The sequence below is a fragment of the Conger conger genome, chromosome 11 (assembly GCF_963514075.1).
Source record: "Conger conger chromosome 11, fConCon1.1, whole genome shotgun sequence".
In the NCBI taxonomy this organism is placed as follows: Eukaryota; Metazoa; Chordata; class Actinopteri; order Anguilliformes; family Congridae; genus Conger; species Conger conger.
This window is the reverse complement of record NC_083770.1, coordinates 20,702,685-20,725,326: the sequence shown is the minus strand read 5'-3', so window position 1 is coordinate 20,725,326 and position 22,642 is coordinate 20,702,685. Positions and strand designations below refer to the sequence as shown.

General features: G+C 44.1%; 1 protein-coding gene across 2 annotated transcripts in view; it reads right to left on the bottom strand.

The window, feature by feature from the left end:
- Positions 1-22,642, bottom strand: part of smarca2 (SWI/SNF related, matrix associated, actin dependent regulator of chromatin, subfamily a, member 2) — a 42,546-nt gene that overhangs the window by 6,582 nt on the left and 13,322 nt on the right. For both annotated transcript variants that reach the window (XM_061259568.1, XM_061259569.1), the window contains exons 10-29: positions 22,103-22,273; positions 21,823-21,873; positions 21,058-21,188; positions 20,389-20,446; positions 20,090-20,184; positions 19,392-19,539; positions 18,145-18,308; positions 16,239-16,305; positions 15,926-16,036; positions 15,338-15,580; positions 14,555-14,668; positions 14,361-14,468; positions 13,891-13,977; positions 13,138-13,184; positions 12,317-12,483; positions 11,737-11,900; positions 10,810-11,037; positions 9,005-9,082; positions 7,870-8,088; positions 1,232-1,449 (exon numbers count right to left, since the gene is read on the bottom strand). In XM_061259568.1, the coding sequence (XP_061115552.1) occupies positions 1,232-1,449; positions 7,870-8,088; positions 9,005-9,082; positions 10,810-11,037; positions 11,737-11,900; positions 12,317-12,483; positions 13,138-13,184; positions 13,891-13,977; positions 14,361-14,468; positions 14,555-14,668; positions 15,338-15,580; positions 15,926-16,036; positions 16,239-16,305; positions 18,145-18,308; positions 19,392-19,539; positions 20,090-20,184; positions 20,389-20,446; positions 21,058-21,188; positions 21,823-21,873; positions 22,103-22,273 (2,669 nt within the window). The remainder of the gene's footprint in view (positions 1-1,231; positions 1,450-7,869; positions 8,089-9,004; positions 9,083-10,809; positions 11,038-11,736; positions 11,901-12,316; positions 12,484-13,137; positions 13,185-13,890; positions 13,978-14,360; positions 14,469-14,554; positions 14,669-15,337; positions 15,581-15,925; positions 16,037-16,238; positions 16,306-18,144; positions 18,309-19,391; positions 19,540-20,089; positions 20,185-20,388; positions 20,447-21,057; positions 21,189-21,822; positions 21,874-22,102; positions 22,274-22,642) is intronic.

Genomic DNA, 22,642 nt, shown 5'->3' with positions numbered 1-22,642 from the left:
ATACAAATACCTCATTTTGCTATGGGTGTGGAACCAGTAATATGGGATCTTGGTGATCTTACAATTTTTCATATCCTGCTTTTTTGTTAGCAAAAGGTACTTATTTCCACCCAAAATAACAGCATTGTACCTTTCAGGATACATTTGAGAAATGTGTTCCTCGAGGAACCAAAATGTACCTCCACTGTACACTTATTTCCGAGAGTGTGCCCAAGTGAACCTGCTTAGCCTGCTGTCGGTTGCAGCGAGTTTGTGAAATGTTGTTTGCGCTCTGAGTATCTGGGCTGAGCACCGTCGAGCGAGGAAGGATCCCGTTCCGCATGGGCTTGGCCGAGTCTGGAGGCTACAGCGAGACAGCGTGAGCGTTACTTAACCCATCGCCTGTACTCTTCACCAGCGCCACGTGACAAGAACCGCCTCCAGCTCCCTACGGAGGACCCAACCTGCGAGCGGAAAACCGTGCAGGAGTGCGTGGTGATCCAGACCCTCTGTGAGGAATTACAGGCCATGGAAAGAAGGAATTTGACTTGTGGAAAGCAGGTAGCGGATTCTTGGAAAGGAGAGATGTAAAGACAGCCAATGCACATTTAAGCAGGCTTGGAAAAAGGGCAAGAACTCACAGTGCACAATTCCCAGACCACCCTTCTCTCGCCAGCACAATGAAATCATGTTTACTCAGGATTTACATTCCTTGTAGATGATGTTGTTCCGACTGTAGAAACTGAACAACAGCACAATCGATATGTTCTTCACACTTTACTCCTGACTCGCGACAACAGAGTTGCCCTAAAAATCAATGGCCATCCTTTTCTATTAAAAGTGGTTGAGAAACAACTGAATGCACTGAGGACAGATGGTTCTCCACTCAAACTGGAATAAATATAAAAAACTTGTACAGTGTGTCAACAGACATTACGTTTTTGAGCACACCGCAAAAACGTCTGTTTTAACAAGCATTTTTAGTCCTGTCTTATTTTTTTCACAAGAAGAAAACATTAGCTATATGTTGCTCACTTGACAAGTGTTCTTATCTCGATGGCAAATCTTAACACAACAGGCCGAGAAATTTAGAGCAAGAAATTAGCCTTACCTCACTGGCAATACTTAAGTTTTATTAAGCAAAAAAGTAAGTCTCAGTATAAGTACTAAAGTACTAAAAACCTTATTTTTAATACATTTTTTGCTTTAGCAGTGCAGACACTGGGTTTTTCCTGCAGGGGAAAGGCCTTACCCGTCCCTGTAATTGATGACGGTATCGATGATGGCGTTCATCTGCTTGGTGAGCTTCGGGGGGTTGGGCGAGAGTTTCTCGGCCGGGGGTCGGCCCCGGCGCTTTTTGGCCTTCTCTCCGTCCTCCTTCCCGGAGTCCTTGTCCACGTGTCTCCGCCTCTTCCGCTTCTTCAGCCGGATCTCCTCCTCCATCTCCTCCAGATTGCCGTCCTCGATAGCCTGCGAGGGGGAGAAGCCGGAAAGTCACAGGGGGTTTTTCGTTGGCCTGTGCTAACGTTAGCACCCTTAGTGACCATGCTAATATTAGTACCCTTCGTGGCTCATGCTAAGGTGAGCGTCCTTAATGACCCATGCTAACATTAGCACCCTAACCCCGTGTTCACACTATGAGCGACTATGTTAACAGGTCGCTCTAGTTTACCAGGCTGAGGGAGGGACAAGAGCTTCCTGTAGTTTCCTTGTTGTGATCTCGTGCAGCTTTCTTGTCGCTATCTAAACAGCTACTGATCATCTCTCAATAAATAGATCACTAGCAATAGCCATCCAGTGCCATATAAAACTCAGTGGCCTACATTTATTGGGGTTGATGCAACTGACATACAGACATACATATATTTGCCATACTCCACCACTTGCGTTATGACACTGATAAGTATTGAATGACAATATGTAATTATCATGCACATACGATTTTGCCTGGTGATGCTGTTACTTATTCAAACTATGGGCAACTAATAACAAGATATTAAACATTGCATAGCAAACATCATTTTTAAGGCACTTGCTACGGTCTGAATTAACATTGGGCATTTCACTGTGTAGATATGTTATGGCTATCATACCATAAATGCACTATACGGCAAACTGGTGTGTATTCCGCTTGAGATGATTGATATTTCAAAGTTAAATCTAGACCGCTGTGAACTTTGGAACAGAGCAGAACATTAACTATGGTTCAGCAATGCTACTAGATGTCAAGCATCGTCTGAAATCACAAGATGTCTTCAAAGACTTTAACATCACATCAAACAAGTTTGTTAATTGGTTGATTCAGAAGTAGGGGAGAGAAGTAGGGGAGAGACTGTCCAATTATTTATTACTGTGTGGTCCTATGCCTAGTAACACTTTTTTAAGTCACAAGTTCATCAGATCCTTACAATCTGGTGCAGACAGTCAAGAGTTGATGTGATGGAAATTATTAGAAAAGACTGCATTTCCACTTAATAAGTACAAAGTGCTTAAGCCACCCACAGCAAAAGGTTCCAAAGGAAAGCACTATGCTGTTCCAGATTTTGACCAAAATTAAGACTATATTCTCAAGTGAAGAACATCTGACCTCTACACAGCCAGCAAACTCACTTTACTTATAAACTAGTTTATATTATAAATATGTGTATCTCCCCAGTTACACTTTATATAATTTTGTAAATGTTTTGAGTTCTGAGACAAAATATCTTTCTGGTTTATAGGACGTATTGGAATTTTCCTGGATGTACTCGCACAGACCATTCTAGCTTCAACAAAATTCTGAGTTTGGACATAATCAGACTCAGACAACTGAAACTTAATGAGGACACTTGGCAGATTACACGCATTTCCAAGAAAATTCCACCCATTTCCATGACAGGGCCTGTGCCCCACAGCTGTAACACACAAAGTTCTCCAGCTCTCAAGAACTACTTCCAGGTACCATCCACAACCGCTTCTACTCAACATTTAATGTTGTGATTTAAACTTTTTTTCAAAATTTTGCATTCCCTGATAAGACACTGTAGAAAAGCAGTCAGGAGTTGACACACAAAAAAAATGGCCAAATCCAAGCCAGTTTGCTACCCACAAGATATGCTAACTCTTAAATTTATACTGCTGTCTAGACAACATATTAGCAAGTGACTGCGAAATGGCTGGAAGTACTTGGTGTTCAAGTACTATATGCTACAATCTGAATCCATTACTCTGTTTCTTGAAACAAGGAAATATACATAACGGGGAAACAATGTGATCCAAAGTTCACTGGGTATCCTAAATTTCCACAGTGCTTATGGCCAAAGTATTTCAATAATTGCTACAGTACTTTGATAGCACTTTACAGTAAATCTGGGAAATATACATTTTATTGTGTCAACCCCACTCAGCATATTAAAAATATAGTCAGTATATGTGTTGTGCTTTTTAACTCAGTGTGGCAGATAACCAACATATTACATTATACTCACTGGCTGGGACTAATGAATTCAAAAGCAGAGACAGTAGCTCCTGTTCTGTAGTTACCTCATAATTAGCCAGCAATTACACCCAAAAAATGTATTTCCTTTAAAGTAATGGATCCCATTAAATGTTTATGCCTGACTTTTAGCTACTTTTGTACATCCCATATACGTAGTTTAAGAGACTGAAGAATCATGAGTAAGTTACTTCCAGTAAGGTCCCAAATGAAACTTTAGACAACTACTTGTATTAATAAGAGGTGAGTAACACTACAGACATTGGTAAATGCTTAGGCAGCCCTGCTCCAGCTGGTTAGGGTTGGAGTAAAAGCCTACAGGACAGCAGATCTCCAGGAACAGGGCTGGGCAGCCCTGCTCCAGCTGTTGAGTGAAGTGTGCTTTGTCAGGTTTGGAGTGAAAACCTACAGGACAGTAGTTCTCCACAAACAGGGTTCGGCAGCTCTGATTTTTGTTTCGTTTCAGAAAGCACACTCAAACTCCCCAACCCAGCCTGATTGATTTTGGGGTGAAAAGGTCACCTTTATTTGACCCTACTGCGGAATGCCATTGAGTATCAGCTGAAAGCAGCGAACACTAATGGCTTTTGGGACTGGCTCTGCCAATTCCTGCGATAGCTGCCCCTTTCTGTACCACACAATGACAATGTAGGACAATGTCATACACTTCACTTTATGATTATTCAGTGAGCCTACGACTGCCGTAAACTGGAGAAACGTAATGGATGAAGGTGATGCGTCAATGTGGGCAACAGAAGACCAAGCAAAAATACAGTAAATGTTGATACATGATCAACAATAAAGGATTATGAATCAAATGTGTCATTTCAGGACTTTTTCGCCTGACGTATGGTGAGTGCTTCTCTTACTTCAGCATATGCTGCATTGATTTGAGTTATTTCCGAGTGGGCCTTCTCTATTACTGACAGTAACACATTTCATAATACTGTTTCCCATAAACGATAACCATAAACCACACAGATATGTAGCAGAAGTCATACATTCCATCTGTGGTTAGTCACAAAGTGGGTGAAGCCTGAAATTAAAGAGGAAAGTCTAAAATCTGCAATATTTACACTAATGACAAAGTACAAATAAATAAAAAAAACTGACACTTTATATTTTAATTGACCGTAATGGTTGAATTTAGTTCAAGATAACTGTCAGTTTGAACACACGTGGCATTGTTTGTTGTGAATACCACTAACAAATCCATGGATTACACAGTGTATATATGGATATAGATTGTGGTTAGATAAATATAAACTTGAGAACTACTGTATCAAATATATTATTTAATAATGTTCATGAACAGTTAAAAGACGAGTGTTACTTTCCACACACACACACACACACACACTCTAGGAGTGCACACATTAACATACACACACCCACACACACATGCTCGCTTACACTTCCAAATTCTGATAAATTAGCATGTGATGTTTCAGGAACAAATTCATATAATTTACAGTCCCTTCTCATTACCTAGCAATCTCACCCTGAGCATCATAAACCAAACTACTCTCATCGTGACAGCAGAACTGCTTCTAATGAAACAAACCACTCTGCCTGCTGCTCCTGTCCATTTTCCCCACAGACGTCAGGCGTCTCGGGCATAACCGGCTCTTTCTGGCTAAGCTCCGTTAGCACACTCGATCAGCAAGCTCTTCTCAATTTTCATCTTTCCTCGTATAAGCGAAACGGCAGCGCAGGCGACAATGACTCCGCAGTCTGCAGAAAGCCGTGTTCGCCGGTCCGCTCTCAACAGTCAATCCAGCGAGCGAACGGAAGCACACGTCCTCGGGGACTCCCTGGCGCTGGACGCGATAAGAGAGCTCAGAAATCCCCATCGCAATCCGGCGATACGCAGGACGAGACCGGGAAAAACCTCTTGGAAACACTCGAGATGAGTGAGTACGGCGATGACAACAAACAACGGCGAAAACTAATCATCTTTAAGGTGCCGACCGAGGCACCGCCGAGACGTGACGGTGGGGTCCTCAAGAGAGAGGTCTACAGCTCTCCCTGCCGGCTTGGCGAAGATTAGCCACGAAGTACATGGGAATTAACTCTGCATGCAGTCATTTCTAATGCGGAAATCCTGCTTCATTTCAGCAGAAGACCAGCTCTGCTACTGCCGTCTCTGATCTGCGGGACACAAACTCCTCCCGCGATGCAGCTCTCCCGATTCGTGCCGAGCGGACTACAATAAAGACGCATATTTACCTGTCTGCGATCAGCAGGCGGGCTGTCAGAGATGACAGTTAGAGGGGATAAAATTAAAAGCCCGGCAAAACAGCGAGCCGCTAGCCTCTTCATCCGCTCAACGGTCAAAAAGAAGAGCTGGGGGAATTCTGTTTTCATATGCCAGAAATGTTATTTTCTTTGTTAGAATGTAATATTTGAATGGATTGTGGGCTGCAGTTCTGCAGTTTCACTCTGCAGTTTTGCCGGCTAAGGCCCAAAGCCTCTCTTCTTCTGCTTGTTTAAATATCGACTACAACTTATCGTTTTTCCCCTCTCCTCCTTATGCTGCCAGGTCCAGGGTTTTGTAATATTTATTTAGACGGGCGATTTCTTTCGACTTTCCCTGAAACAGTGCAGTGTGTTTTAGTCCAGACATCTCATTTCCTCACATGCAGAAGCTAATGATTCAACCGACGATATTTGTCAGGTTTAGGAAGGCCTCATATTTACCACAGTATATTTCGCATTTGGCCAATTAGTATTAATTGGGAAACAATTATTAAAACTAAATGCAAAGTAATATAATGAATAGATAGATGCCTATACATTTGTTAGAATGCTCAGCACTTCGGAGATACAGGAAAGTATCACAAACCCAATTTATTTCCTAAAAATAGCGTCACCGTTTCCTAAAAGGTAATATTGCTGTTTTCCGTATGCAGTATAATCCATTTTCATAATTGTTTGAAATATGAATAGCCTTATTAACCTATTAAAGCTTTCAGTAAACGTGTAATACATTATTTTGCTGACATGAAATTAATTATGTCATATTTTAACAGGCAACAGAACTATATTTCGACACACGCCGAAAATATGAACTATGTTTACTATAATGCTACAGTTGAGCCTGTTTACTCACTACTATCGCGTCAAAACGATGCAAAAAAATAATAATTTGATTTCTTAATTTCCATGTATTTTATTCAATGGCACATGTGTCTGTCAAAGACCTGGAGAGGCTCTAAAGGTCACAATGCCAATAAACAACGGAAGAAAGAAATGATTTGTTTAAAATTATAAAATGCAAAATTAACATTAATTTGTGTTTCCGTTGGTCACACAATCCATTAATCTATATTGCATTAAAAGTGAAGCAACGCTGTTTTTCAATATGACACACTGTGCTTTTATCAAGTAGCTCAGTGTTTCAAAATGCAATAAAGAAAAGGTGCAATTTCCAGTCAAATGGAAGAGAAGTTGAAGCAGTGGATTCTTTCAAAGTTCATCTCATATAAAATCAAATTATTACCGAAGGAACCTTCATCGATAGAACAGCCCCACGATGAACCGGCAGACGCAGAAGTTTGCATGGTCCTGCCCAGGACGTTACCTTCCTATTGAAGCAGATTCTTTCCCCTCTCCTCTGTAATTTATATTTGTGTTTTAGAAAACCATTTATTTTACAGCCTGTTAATTACCTAGTATTTACTAGGTACATAACCCCTACTTATGTGTAATTATTAGGTAACTATTTTGATGCCAGAGGTAAGTACTATGAAATGGGCTGTAAGACGTATTTTCACAGTACTAAAGAAGAACAAGCTGTTTCATAGTACTTACTGAGCTTGTACTTATCTATCAAAATAGTTACCTAATAATGACACAAGTAGCTATTTTTACCCAGTTATATACTATGTAAATAACAGGCTGTAAAATAAATGGTTATTGTATTTTAGATACAGTTTGACACAGCAGACTTGTCTCAGAAAAACATCCGGTGCAACTATATGCAGAGACAACTGAGGTACACCAATTCAAATGAAGGAAATACCACTAAAGCCATTTCATATGGAAGATAGAAGCCAGTTGCTACCCATCTGGGGCTAATGGTCACAAGCAAACCACAGCACTCGTCCAAACTCAAGCTAGCATGGCACGTGCATTTCCCCATGCCAGCAGCCCTGCACTTCCACATACAGGGCAGCCTGTAGACTGGGACCCAGAAGTTTGGTGGTTCATGCCCTGGTGTAGCCATCTGCACAGCTATTGGGCCCTTGAGCAAGGCCCTTAACCCCAAATTGCTCCAGGGGGGGATTGTTCCCTGCTTAGTCTAATCAACTCTAAGTCGCTTTGGATAAAAACATCAGCTAAATGGCAAATTATATTATTTGTATTATTATGCCTGAAAGGAGCAGAGGAAGAGGAGGGGGAGGAAGACCTACCCGCAGCCACTGCTTCTCGGTCAGGGCGTCGCTGTAGTCCACGTCGCGGCGGTGGCGGGAGCCACGGCCGAAGATCTTCTCCTCCTCTTCCTCGCAGGTGAGGCGCTCCACCTCGGCGTCGTCCTTGATGATCCAGGAGGGCAGCTCGTCCTCCTCCATCAGCCGCGGCCGCCGCTTCGGGTTCCGCGCATCCTCCCGCCGCCGGTCCAGGTCCATGCGCTAAGAACCACGGCCCAAACACCTTTAACCTTTAACCTCACCCGTCACAACCCCGCCACCTTTAACCTTTAACCTCACCCGTCACAGACAACTCTAAGAACCACCTGATCACTTCTCCTATGACTTTTACCTGCGGTGTTCCCCTTATGCTGTTTTACTCTTAATCGCTAACAGCACATTAGCACGAGGTGTTTGCAACCACTTCACTGGTCACTCTTTGATGCATTTCTGGGAAATACAATTCCAGTGGAATGTTTACATAGAGAAAAAACATCTATTTCCAAAGAGAATTACTCATATTCCTTTTAAAGAAGGGGACTGCCTTTCACACAATCTGGAATATCGAGTCACAGCCATCATGACATCATTTCTCTGCTATTGGCCAATATGCAATAATAAACAAATTCAATTATGGGAGTTTACAGCTTATGAGCCTGTTACTACTCCAAGAACAGGCCACACTGTAATAATGTGATTCATCTCCAGTAACTGTGTGAGATCTGAGATACTGCAGAGAAAAACACTCAACAGTTTTCAACCACAGTTTTTCTCAGTACAGAGGAAAGCGATTACACCATCCCGTAAGCTGACAGTTTTACAGCCAGCTTTCACAACACTGTTACAATAATCACGGCTGTTTTATTAATTCCCAGCTTTATTATTGACTTCATTAGTAACAATAAGCTTAGGGGTAGGCACTGTGGTGGCAGTGTTGTTAGCATAAAGCAGGAATCATCAAATCTGGCACTTGAATCTAAATCCAGCCCTGGTTTTCTTTTCTCTTTTCCGTTTTATAAGTACTGAATAGTCCATATTCATTGTCTTCACACCTGACTCCCAGGTAAAGGGAGGGTGGAAAGCCAGCAGATTGGATGATCCCCGGTGTAAAGGGGGGGAAGAGGAGGTTTCCTCTCACCATGAAAAGCTCAAACTCGTCCTCGTTACGGGCGATCATCTGATTGAGAGTTTCGTCATCAGGGACCTCGTCTTCTTCCTGAAATCAAACGCGCAGACGTGGCACGCACAGCGATTAGAGCAGTACAGGGACGTCAACTCCAGCGTGCTGCTGGTCTGCTGTTTTACAGGCAGGCTAAACAGAGATATGGCATCAGCATCTTAAAGACAAGCTGAAACAGAAGAACAGCACGATATGACACAATGTCACATATACACAAATGAAACGGATCTTTCAGGGTGAAGGGTGGAGAAGTCAAATAAAGAGGAGTCCCTGCACTGGACAGGTTTATATGGAAACAAGAGTTTCTCTGTCCTCAAATATCATTATTTCACACAATAAATAATAAAGGCCACTAAATACTTAGTAAATCATCTCACTCTTTCTATTGTACGAAGCAGTGTACATCAACTGAAATGCAAAACTGCCAACAGTGAAGAACCCACTTATTTAACCACTTAACAAAAAACAGCAACACTTACCAACAGCAATCCTCTTCAATTTTTATTACTGGCTACCTAAAATGTCCTTTATTTTAATTAGGCAATAATATCTCATTAGCAACCTCAATTTGTTTTATGATACTTATTGAGCACTAGAATAGGTGTGTGTTTCTAATGGAGAACTGTAACAGGAGAAGCTGACCAGACTTCAGTCTATGACACAAGCCAGCCTTCTTGGCAGTTTTTCTTCAGAGCAAACCCTGACAAAAACAGTTTTCCACAAACTGCACTAAAACTACTGGCTACAACTACTGTTTTTAACCCTGAAAAACACCAGGAACACGTACAGTAACTCACTGTGGCACTGTTTAGTGATTAAGGGAAAAGCACAGTGGAGTAGATTTACGGCGAAAGTGAGAGAAGGTTTAAGCGGAGATTAAAAGACTGAACTTGCAGGAAGAGCCATCTTTGGCTGTCCACATTGGTTACACCATCCACATTCCCATTCTGCTACTCCTGCCGTATAAGGTGTGCTACAAATGCAAGTTTACTTGTTCACGTTTGAGAAGTGAAATGTTTAGTTGTGACTGAAATACTTTTTGCCGTTACTATGTCAATATATATTTCGCAGGAACTACGGCAGCCAAGCTAATTACACACACGCACACACACACACAGAATTAAATTCACATTTAAGTCACATCTAAAATTCATATTTACACATCTAAAACTGACATTTAAGTCACTGTGTAAAGTGTGATCAAACAACCCTCTGGGATTCTGCCTTGTTTGCAACAATCTTGTGACATCAGTTTTACTGGCAACATCAGTCACAACTCTTCCTCCCTGCCCCCCAGGCACTGGTCCGGGATGATCTTACCTAGTGCTAGTTACAGTCTTTACCGCAGGCGCCCTCTAGGGGCACTGGAAAGGGAAGATGCAGCTTGTGAAATCAGTTTCCTGTACTCTGATTGGTTCTGCCAAGTTTTAGCCAGAGTTATGCTAGATGTTGACTTGGCTTGAATTACTGCTTCCAACTGTAGCTCTGCTTATACTGGATACTGACAAATCAGGAGCACATGCAAATAAGTTATTTGGACCTCTCTCCCATCAGAGCCAAGCTGATCTGGTTATAAGAGCCACAATTGTAGCAAGGCTACACTAAACAGTATAGCAGTGAGCCAGCATTTCAGGGCACACATGGAGTGATGCGGGCAAGACAGGGAGTGACACAGGCAGGACAGAAAGTGATGCGGGCAGGGAGGGAGTGACACGGGCAGGACAGGAAGTGCCACATGCAGCGCAGGAAGTGACGCGGCCCACCTCGTTCTGCTCCTCGTGCTCCAGGACGGCCTGCAGGAAGGCCCGACGCTCGTGGCTGGAGGACTTCTGGTCGAACATGCCGGCCTGGATCACCTTCTGGTCCACGTTCAGCTTGTACTTGGCGGCGGCCAGGATCTTCTCCTCCACGCTGTTGACGGTGCAGAGGCGCAGGACACGCACCTCGTTCTTCTGCCCGATGCGGTGAGCCCTGTCCTGGGCCTGCAGGTCCTGGGGAGGGGGGACGAATGGTGCTGTCACAAAGCTCTCGCACTCACCCCACACAGGGACCACGGGTTACAGTCAAACACAGGGACCACGGGTTACAGTGAGCTCAGCCTTTCAGAAAAACTCACCTCACCCTACCCCGCTTCCTCCTCAGCTCTGTCCCCAGACTCATTCAGAATGCTGCTGCTCATGATCAGAGCGCTAACCCCCCTGTCACAACAGCTCATCTCCATCCCCCCGCCACCATCATATTCACTACCACTTCATGGTAAATATTCAAAATAGTAAAAGTTTTCAAAATAGCTACATGTAAAGGATCATTCACAATTATTCTTTTAGACAGAAATACACACAGATGCAATGTAAAAACCAAAATATAAGTCAAACAAGTATTTCAGTCGTACTTAGACTTCAACTCTTTCTTCTTTTACTTTTTTGCTAAAAACGATGAAGATGAAAAAAAGATGAAGTCTCATTTTAAGACTAAAAACACAAGACATTTTTTCCAGTGCACCTTATTTTTTGTAAGATATTCTAGGGCTTTTTCAGCTTTATTGGACAGTAAATTGTAGCGAGACAGAAAGTTTGATGGTGGCCGGATTGTGACCACCACCCACTCTCGGCTCACAGTGAGCATGTGGACGGTGCTCTGCAGGCCTCCCTGCAGGGCCCCAGGAGACGGCAGAGCCCCGGGAGACAGACCTGGTGGGGGTTCCAGTCGCTGTCGAAGATGACCACGGTGTCGGCGGCCTGCAGGTTGAGGCCCAGGCCCCCCGCGCGGGTGCTCAGGAGGAAGATGAAGAACGAGGAGCCCTTCTCGTTGAACTTCTTCAGCAGCATCGCGCGGTCCTCAGACTTGGTCGTCCCTGCGGGGGAAACGACACACACACAGCGCTTTCACATGTCGGCGATTACAGTGACTTACGGGTACTAGCATCTCACAGGACATGCTAGGCCTAGGAAATCAGTTCAGATTCAGAGCCACCCGAGCCAGCGCTGCAAAAAAATCTCTTACCAAGAGTTTTCGTCTCAGAGACTGACATAAAACATCTTTTTTTTTTTCTCGAGTAGAAAATATTACCTCGTTTTAGGTTACGGTTTGGCGAATCCTGAAATGAGCAAAACTGTCTCACCACATTCGCAATATTTGTATTTTTAGCAAAAATAATATAATAATAGTAATGTAAGATTTTAAGTCTAAACATAAGACTTATTTTGAGTTTTTTGCAGCGAGGTTCAGGACTAGACTGCGTTTTGATAAACACTTTTCCCTGGGGCGCACCGTCCAGACGCAGGTATAGGAAGTTGCGGTAGGCAAAGTAATCCTCCATGATGGTCATGAGCGTGGTCATCTGGCAGAAGAGCAGCACTCTGTGATTGGTGGCGTGCAGCTTGGGCAGGATGCGGTCCAGCAGCTCAAACTTGCCCGAGGCGCGGTACAGATCCGGTCTGCGAGCGAGAGGAGGAGGAGGACTGTACAAAATGGATCCCACATTGCTGCACGTCTACAAACCTCTGGAACAAACCCGGGTCAATTAAGTAATTATTTTGGATTTAAATGTTTTCTACGCTTTACTGAGCTTGATTGGAAGCAATGAAATATTCTCATGAAGTGCAATCCCTGCCTTTTGGCTGTCTTGGTTGGCTCGATTGCACCAGGCAAGATCAATCAAGTGCAGAAAAGTATTTGAATCCAAAACAATTATGGAAATGACCCAGGGCTGCTCTGGAAATGGTGTCTTACAATTTTATATGGCCAGTAGGATTTCAGCTATCGAGACAGGAGAAATACAAAGAAAAGATTTATTCATGAAGTTTGTCTCATCTCGAAAAGAGATGAGACAAACATCTCTGCTGAAAGTCTATAATGTCTCTAACAGCTAACATGCTATCCACTATTGCCTGCTTTGAAGAGCCCTGATGTTTGAAGTGCCATAATGATATTCACCCAATGGAGCTCGAACATGTCTCAATGTTGAAGTAGAACAGCAATAAAACTGCAATGTATTTTCCCAAGTATATCATGAGTACCATAAGTGTACTGCTATAAATTAACAGAATTAATCAATATTGTCTTTTCAGTGCAATTAATGGCCCACTTACCCATTGATGATGCCGTTTGGATACCCCAAGTGCTCGGCAAATGACTCCTGTGAAAGAACAAGCATTTAAAAATCAACGGCTAACCGAGCAAGCAAAAATGTCAGCTTTAAAACTGATTAAGCTTTAAGAAATGAGAACATTTATTTCAGTGCTGTGCCTATAAGCACTGGGCTGCCTACTCTGCAGTGGAGGCATTGAGCTGTAGGGCTGGACTTGGACAATGCCATCAGCTGGAGTGTTGTTCTGTGCTGGGGTACGCACCTCGATGTGCTGGAACATGTACGGGTGATTGAGTGTTGTTCTGTGCTGGGGTACACACCTCGATGTGCTGGAACATGTACGGGTGATTGAGTGTTGTTCTGGGGTACACACCTCGATGTGCTGGAACATGTACGGGTGATTGAGTGTTGTTCTGGGGTACGCACCTCGATGTGCTGGAACATGTACGGGTGATTGAGTGTTGTTCTGGGGTACACACCTCAATGTGCTGGAACATGCACGGGTGATTGAGTGTTGTTCTGGGGTACACACCTCGATGTGCTGGAACATGTACGGGTGACTGAGTGTTGTTCTGGGGTACACACCTTGATGTGCTGGAACATGTACGGGTGACTGAGTGTTGTTCTGTGCTGGGGTACACACCTCGATGTGCTGGAACATGTATGGGTGATTGAGTGTTGTTCTGTGCTGGGGTACACACCTCGATGTGCTGGAACATGTATGGGTGATTGAGTGTTGTTCTGGGGTATGCACCTCGATGTGCTGGAACATGTACGGGTGATTGCAGATTTTCTTCAGCTGCATGATGGTGTTCATCAGGGTCTTCGCACCGCCTTTTCCCTGGTGAAAAAACAAAACATTTTTGGTCCAGGTAAAGAGTGTTACAGTATTTTGCCTCTCTCTGAAGAAACTTGTTCAATGTTTATTCAACTGCAGCTCTATGTTACAGATTCTGCAATCTCTTTGCATAGTAGACAGATACTAATGTACACTTCATAGGGATCCCTATGAAGAGCAGATCTAATCACATATTTGTGATCTTGCGTCTTAAAGGATTCAATACACTAATTCTACATTGGAGTTCCTGTAGTAAAATCATGTTGGCAGTTCTGTGAACACAATTCTTCAAAACACATTTTTCCTGAGAGCATGATCGTCCAGGGAGGGAGGGCGTCAGCAGGAAAACGAAAGTGCTTTTCCTCGGACCCTGTCTCAAACTCTACCTTCTTGTCCTTCTCCGAGCCGTCGGTCAGAAGGATGCCCTTGCCCTGCATGTGCCGGTACAGAACCTTCTGGATGGCGGACATGTCGCACTTGATGACGTATTCCACCTGCGAGGAGACGGAAAGCGTGGAACGTTACACGCGGAGGGGGTCTTGACCTACAATCTTTGCCCTGTGACCCATGAGGCGCCCACCTTCTCCGGAAGCTGGGACTCCACTTCCTTCTTCAGCCTGCGGAGCAGGAAGGGGCGGAGCACCTTGTGCAGACGGCGGATGATCAGGATGGTCTCCTCCTCGTTCAGGTCCACCTGACGGGAGGTTAAGAGCAAGCATTTATGCTGTCCATAATGGATGTTCCTTAAGTATCTTACGACCTATACATGATACAACTTATGAATATTCATGAGTGGGTATGGCTAAGAACAGCACCTTGGTGATTGATATTCCTTGGGCACACATCATAAATACATTTATCAAGGGGAAGTGAAGTAGTGAGAACAGAATGTTGTTCTGTTCAGTGGTAACCAACCCTCTTTAAATTACATTACATTATTGGCATTTGGCAGACGCTCTTATCCAGAGTGACGTACAGTTGATTTAGACTAAGCAGGAGACAATCCTCCCCTGGAGCAATGCAGGATTAAGGGCCTTGCTCAAGAGCCCAACGGCTGTGTGGATCTTATTGTGGCTACACCGGGATTAGAACCACTGACCTTTACCTTAACCACTACACTACAGGCCTCTTCCCTTGTGATCTACAATCCTGTAGGTTTTAATCTCTAGCTGTTGAATGAGGTGTGCTTTATTACAGTTGGGAGTGAAAACCTAGAGGATGGTAGATCTTCAGGGACAGTGCTGGTTACCAATGAACCAATGAAATGTAATGCTCTACAAAATCTGTGGTGTTACTCAAAAAAACCATTACCCACAATACAATGTGTTACCAGTCTGTATATAAAGGTAGTGTTGAGCCCTACCCTCTCTCCGGTCATGGCGAAGGGGGCGTTGAACCACTGCTCGAAGGTGCTGCAGCTCTTGAAGATGGTGGGCAGCAGGAAGTTGAGCAGGGCCCAGAGCTCGGGCAGCTTGTTCTGCAGCGGGGTTCCCGTCAGCAGGAGGCGCCGTGGAGCCACGTAGTGCGTGTTCAGCACCTGCGTCAGCTTGCAGTGGTGGTTCTTCATCCGGTGGCCCTCGTCCACAATCATGTACTTCCAGCGGATCTGCGGGAGGGTCATAATGAGTGAGAGAGCAGCCACTAACCCACAACCTCTGACCTCAGACCTCCCGCCACAACAACGCATCTGCAAGCTTTTTTTTGTTCACTGCAAAAAAAGGTCTTGTAATGAGACGTTAAATCTTATACTGTTTGCTTGACAATGTAAATTTTCTCACCCCATTGGCAAATCTTGACATGAGCTGAACTGACTCACCTCCGTGGAAATAGTTTTGCCTTACTTCACAAAAAAGTAATAGAAATACAATCATAAGTCAAAATCTAAGACTAAAATCCTTGTGAGACTTGACACATTGTTTGCCTCTGCAGTGTTTTGTTTTTCGGACCTCACCTTGGCGAGGATGTGCTTGTCCTTGATGATGTACTCATAGGTGGTCAGGAGGACGTTGAACTTCCCGCTCCGGAGCTGTGACAGCAGCGACCTTCGCAGCACCGGTGTTCCCTTTTCCGAGCGGAAAACAGCACACGCGCGTGAACAAACAAACGCCAGCCACACACATTAAGAGAGCCGGCTTTTTTTTTTCACAAAGCCTCTCTAACAGAAAAGGCTGCTCCCGAACGTTTAAAGACAGAGAAAGGAAGCAGCCATTTTAAATAATGGAACCCTCTCCACTTCAATACTGGTGATTCTGTTTGCTACTCACCTTGTAGGCGATTTTTACCACAGTTGGAGACCACTTATCCAGCTCGTACACCCAGTTGGACAGAGTCCTAGAAAGAAAACACTTCACTGTAACAAAAAGAGCTCTGGGACTTTTACTGGGGCTCCGTGATTTATTTTATTTCCCCCAAATTTTTAAAGCCTCGTATTCTTAGGACAAAGTAATGTCCTCACATGAATTTGGGAGAGTGCAGACTTGTACACTATCCAAAAGTGTTGTAGTGGTTGTAGACCGCTTATTTCAATACCAGTAGGGCGGTCAGTACAGTGATAATGTCACTGCTAGGGTTCAGTACCAGTAGGGCATGTCAGTACAGTCATAATGTCACTGCTAGGGTTGAGTACCAGTAGGGCATATCAGTACAGTGATAATGTAATTTAGCTGGATGTGCCAAGTATTTTAATCTTATATTTAGACTAATCTTGTTTCTATTTCTTTTTTGCTAGATAAGACAAAAAATATTGCCAATGAGGTGTGTCCGTTTTTACCAATTTCAAGATTTGCCAATGGGGCAAGGTTTGCCAAACAGTAATTCAAGCTCATTTCCTTATACCTGAGAGAAAAAGAATACTTTAAGACTCATTACGAGACTAAAACACCTTTTAAAACTTTCTTTGCAGTATAGAACACAGCAGCGGTTCTCAAAGAGCTCTCAGAATCTAGCTACAGCCCTGCTTCTCCATGAGCAGTTACTGGCCCAATTTGAAATGATCTCTTTTCTCCTTTTATATTGTTTTATTTTACTGAATTCATTTTATTGTTCTTATTCGTTTCACTGCCGTCTTGCATTTCATTAAAAAACTTGTTTTATGCTTCCGTATCCTTATTTGTTATTTTCATTTACTTTGAAGCCCTTTGTGCTGCGCTAAGCTGTATGAATTGTGCAATATAAATAAATGATGATTGACAGGGGATGATGTGCCCGGCCCTGTTCACAGAGCCCTGTTCACAGAGCCCTGTTCACAGAGTGCTCACAGGCCCCTGCTCCAGCTGAAGCCACAGCGCGAGGCTGATACGTAATGCAGAGCGACATCCTGTGACAGCACAAGCATGAAGCACATGTGGAGGTAAATATGTAAGCCGTAATAAGACTTTATGGTAAATGGTTGGCATTTATATAGCGCCTTTATCCAAAGCGCTGTACAATTGATGCTTCTCATTCACCCATTCATACACACACTCACACACCGACGGCGATTGGCTGCCATGCAAGGCACCGACCAGCTCGTCAGGAGCATTTGGGGGTTAGGTGTCTTGCTCAGGGACACTTCGACACAGCCCGGGCGGGGGATCGAACCGGCAACCCTCAGACTGCCAGACGACTGCTCTTACTGCCTGAGCCATGTCGACTTTATGACTCATACTGCAGGGTGACATTGGTGGCACACAGTGCATCCCGATGTGAAAAGAGAGGTGCTAAAGCAGGTAGGAAACTGATACTGGGAAATGTGTCCAGCATAGCATAACTGTGAGACTTATCAAATAAAGATACCCTGAAACAGACAGAGAGGGCATCATTTTACTGTCACTATAGTCTGCAAAGGGACTTAACTCTGCAACTCGATGCTAACCGCTAAGATCAACAGAGCAGATAGACTTTTAGCACACACACTGCTGAAACAGTCTGTCATCACAAAGGTCTTAGTCTTGTAATGAGACTTAAAATCGTTTTTTTTTTGGTCTCTCAAGTTGAAAATATTAACATGTTTTAAGTTACTTTTTGCCTGTCTTGTGAAATTACCTTGTCGGCAAATCCTGAAATGAGTCAAACCAACTCACCTCATTTGCAAACCTTTTGTCTTATTTAGCAAAACAAAGTAATAGAAGTAAGATTTTTAGCCAGAATATTAGATAGAAATACATGCAAAGTTTGACTTATGAGACTCACGAGAGAGGGACGATGATGAGGAAGGGTCCGTTCAGCCTCTTGTGCTCCATCAGGTAGGTGATGAGAGCGATGGTCTGGATGGTCTTCCCCAGACCCATCTCGTCTGCCAGGATCCCGTTCAGGTTGTTGTTGTACAGAGACACCATCCACTCCAGGCCCTGAACCTACACACACACACGAGAGACTGTTAACCTCCGCCATTAACCCCCACTGAGCATGGCCATACGTACACTGCAAAAACCCAAGTCAATCTTAACAAGCCTTTTAATCTTTCATGAAGACTTCAAATCTCGGTAAATAAGAGAAAACTATTGCCAGTGATGTGAGACAGTTTAGTCTCGTTTCAAGATTTGCCAATGGAATAAGAAAATGTCAAGCAAGCAGTATGCCCAACTTGAGAGATCATTTCCAATTTTAAGTCTCATTAAGACAGACTTCCTTTATCAGTGCAGAGGGAACCACACACATCGTCATGAAGAATCCTCAGTGTAAAAAGTGACACTTTCGGTGAGTCTAGGAAGTTGCTTTACGAGTTTTTATATTTATGCCTTTCAAATCTGGAAATCATTCAAGAGCTGAACTTCGAGCAAGCCCTGGGAATTCAAAAGCCGATGAAATGAACACCCTGCAGATGCAGTTTTCAAATGCTGGCCTTGTATGCCCGATGCCCAAGTCCATCTCCCCTTCTCCCTTCACCGCACACCACTTTAAGGTCATTTCCACAAGGCACCACTGAATGCGACTCTAAATACAAAGCCTTTCAAACACTGCGATGTAAACACAAATGGCAAACACCAATCAGTCTTGTGTCAAAGTGGACAGAGGACGGGATGGACCATCGCTGAAGCAGGTAATTGACATACTCTTCTTGGGTTTAGCCTGACAGCCTCCAGAAGAGTTTGTGGGGAAGTCTTATTTGTATCCACTGTGGCAGCTGTGCCTTAAACCCCAGAATTATTATGAGATTATTATGGACGTGCTGGATTATGTAGCTGCCGCAAGCAACGGGAAAGAAGGCAGATGAAGATTTAATCATTTCACTTCACCATCTACAGGAATCCAAGTCCATTTTCAGCTCAGCTTGTTGGTTAAAAATAGTTATCCAGGGAGGGGTACAACAGCTATGACTGACGTGTGATTGAGCTGTCGGTTGGTCGGGGGGTTGGCATCAGTATTCTGTACACGGCCTCAGATAAAGCGCTCAGGAGGTCGATGTAGTGTATGGATGGTCGCTGTGGCAGCTGTACCTGGTAGTGCTTCAGCATGCCGTTGACCAGCAGCGTGGACTGCTTATCCACCCGCTCCGTGACAGCGTGGGCCACCCCGTAGTACGACTGTGAGCCCAGCTCCCCTGCCGGAGCGGCGTACTCGTCATCCACGTCCTGTTTGGCTGACCTGCGGGGAGGGCGGGACGGAGGACGGAGGTCAACCAATGACAGAGCAGCTTGTCAGCCAATGATAGTGCTGGGTCAGGTGCTCGTCAGCCAATCACAGCGCTCTATCTGCTGTATCTCTGGGCTCCTGGAGGGAAGCTTCTACAAAGCTCCCAAGCCTCTGTATAGATTTGCCATTGAGTTTTAAATTTTTTTTAAATAAAACAAATTGATCAATTACGGTATACAGATCAATATACTGATAAGATCCAATAGTATCATGCATCCCAAACTCTGACTACAACAACCCAGCACATTAGCACTAAATGCAAAAAAAGTTGACGTGCATTTTAAAGGGTTTCATTTCAAACGACTTCTGTACTTTTTCCAAAGTATAACAATTCTACAGAAAGAATAAAGTTCAAACATACTCATTTTGTCATTTTATCATCAAGAATTATCAAGAAAAAATATAACAACCGATATCAGGAGCTTGAATGACAGCGATGACAGTTGTAATGGCTGTCAGTTTAAAGCGCTGTGCTGGTTTAGTCTGAGACGGGGGTACGCACTCGATGATGTGTTTGGTGTCCGTCCCATCCTCAGTGTTGGGATCGACGATCTTCTTCTCCTCCGACTCTGCGCGGGAAACCACTTCATCTTCGTCCTGCGCAAACAAAGCCATCCGCGTAAACGGCCCTGCCCCACTGCTGCCAAGCTGAAGCGGAGGAGCTCACGGACGTGCAAATGTCAGTTTGAGAAAGAAGGTCAGAGAGGAGTGAAGACGGGGAGAAGCAGACAAAGCTCAGATCCGCTGGGTCGCTTTTAACGAGGGCGCACAGAAAAACACAACAAACGCGAGAACACAAACCTCTTCCTCAAACTCCGAGCCGCTTTCTTCACTGTCTGACCGCGGGGCAACTTCATATCTGTTTGATGGAGAAAAACGAAGAGAGAGAGAGATGGAGAAGGACAATAACTTCCAAATCATTGAAGAACACATTATGTAAGCACCGCTTGTGTATCAATTCACTAAAGTGGAAATAAAATATAATACATATAATGGAATTTACAAAGAATTACTGCGTGGTATGTAGACGACAAATAAATGTTACATCATACGAGACTGGCAACCAAACCCTGAACAAAAATGTCCAGGAATTTTACGGTTAAGGTCTGCAAAATAGCAAAGGTATGAAATTGTAAACAGCTGAAAAGTCAAAATTATAATATTTATATTTTAGCAAGAGAAGAGGTTGGGGTTGGGGTTAGGATTGGGATTGGGGCTAGGGATATGGTTAAATTCAGGAGAGCAGTTGGAGTAGGAGTGGAGGGGGTTAGGGTTGTGTTGGGTTGGGGTTAGGGTTATGGTTAAGTTCAGGAGCGCAGTTGGAGTAGGTGTGGAGGGGGTTAGGGTTGTGTTGGGTTGGGGTTAGGGTTATGGTTAAGTTCCGGAGAGCAGTTGGAGTAGGAGTGGAGGGGGTTAGGGTTGTGTTAGGTTGGGGTTGGGGTTAGGTTTGGAGATGTGCGGAGCTCTTACCCAGGGTTCATCTCTAGCCAGGCCTCCAGTTGGCTGGATTTGGGCGCGTCCATGCCCTGCAGCACCTTCCCGGTCTCTGTCTGGATCACCTTCACTGGGAGCTCGCTCATCTGACTGCTCTCGTCCATGGGCTGCACATAAAACATACCCAGATAGGGAGGTAAAAGCGTCTGTTTCCGGAACGATACTTCCAATATACTGCTACCTATTAAATAGAGTGGCAAAAGCTAAATATATAAACAAACTACCTAGCAAACCACCTAGCATTGAAATCTGGGTTCAAAGTATGTGTGTCATGGTTTAAATACATAGCTATATGCTGAATACAACGGGATTTCAAATCGTAAAAAGTCCTGTTTTGCGTTTACAGATGGCTGAGACTCCCATAATGCTTTCCCATTCATAGTGAGGACATTTCCACAATCGGACCATCCTAATGCCACCGATAGTGGTGTCAGTACTCATTAGTAATGGTACCTCTGGTTGAAATTTCTGTACCACCTCCCTTCAATGTTTCATTTTATTTAAAATTAGTTGAGTTATTGTCAATGAGTAATTCTTCAAACATATTTTCTTGGTGGACACCAACATCCGATTGTCCATTCTTTCTACTACATCATCAGTAACATCAAACTATATTTTCCAGTCAAGTTAAGTCAAGTTTAGAGTAAAACCTCTTATACAACTTCCGGCCACTGACAGCAAGAACAGCTCTTAAACATGACTGTACCACACAAGCTCCAAATATCTGTGCCTGTGACTTACCTCCCCATCAGGTCCAATGGCACCCATCTCATCAGGGTTCTCATCCACCTTCTACAGATAAAGCACAACAGATCAGCGATGGACAATGCCCATCCAAGGTAAGGTTTCATATAAACATGATATCAGCACGACAGGCTACCAAATCAGCAACGTCCATCCAAGGTAAGCTTTCGTATAAACATGATACCAGCATGACATGTTACCATAGCAGAAACAGATGATGCCCATTCCCATTGATGATGCCTCAGCACCCAAAATGGTGGAGAACGAGAGTGCAAACCTTCTTCTTCTTCTTTTTCTTCTTCTTCTCCTTGGCGGCCTGGGCGGCTTTGTGCTCGTAGACCAGGTCGGTGAGGTTGGCCACGTACTCGTCCGTCTGCTGCAGCAGGTAGGCCAGGCGCTTGTCCTTCTTCTGATCGATGAGTTTACGGTACCCCTCCTCATCCTCAGCCTGGGGGGGGGGGGGGGCAAAACGGAGTGAGTAACCCTGTTTAAAAAAACACTCCCTACCCGCCTAAACACATATATCTATTATCACACAACTCTGACAAAACAAACACGAGCTTTATGACTGTGACTTGGCAACAAAAAATTCCATCAATAAACACTGCTCGCCAAACTCTTCACTTTTCAACGGGGCTTCGATGGGGAGCGTTGGCCCCCTTGGGACGGCTTTGCGGTCTGCCTTCGTCTGATTATTCAGGGTTCCCACAGCAGTAACTCACAGGCCTTTTCAGCTCCCATCCAAGTGGTAGTGAGCCACATACCACCAGGCAGTCTATAGTGGCCTAGTGACTAAGGTGCTATACCCCAGTGGCTA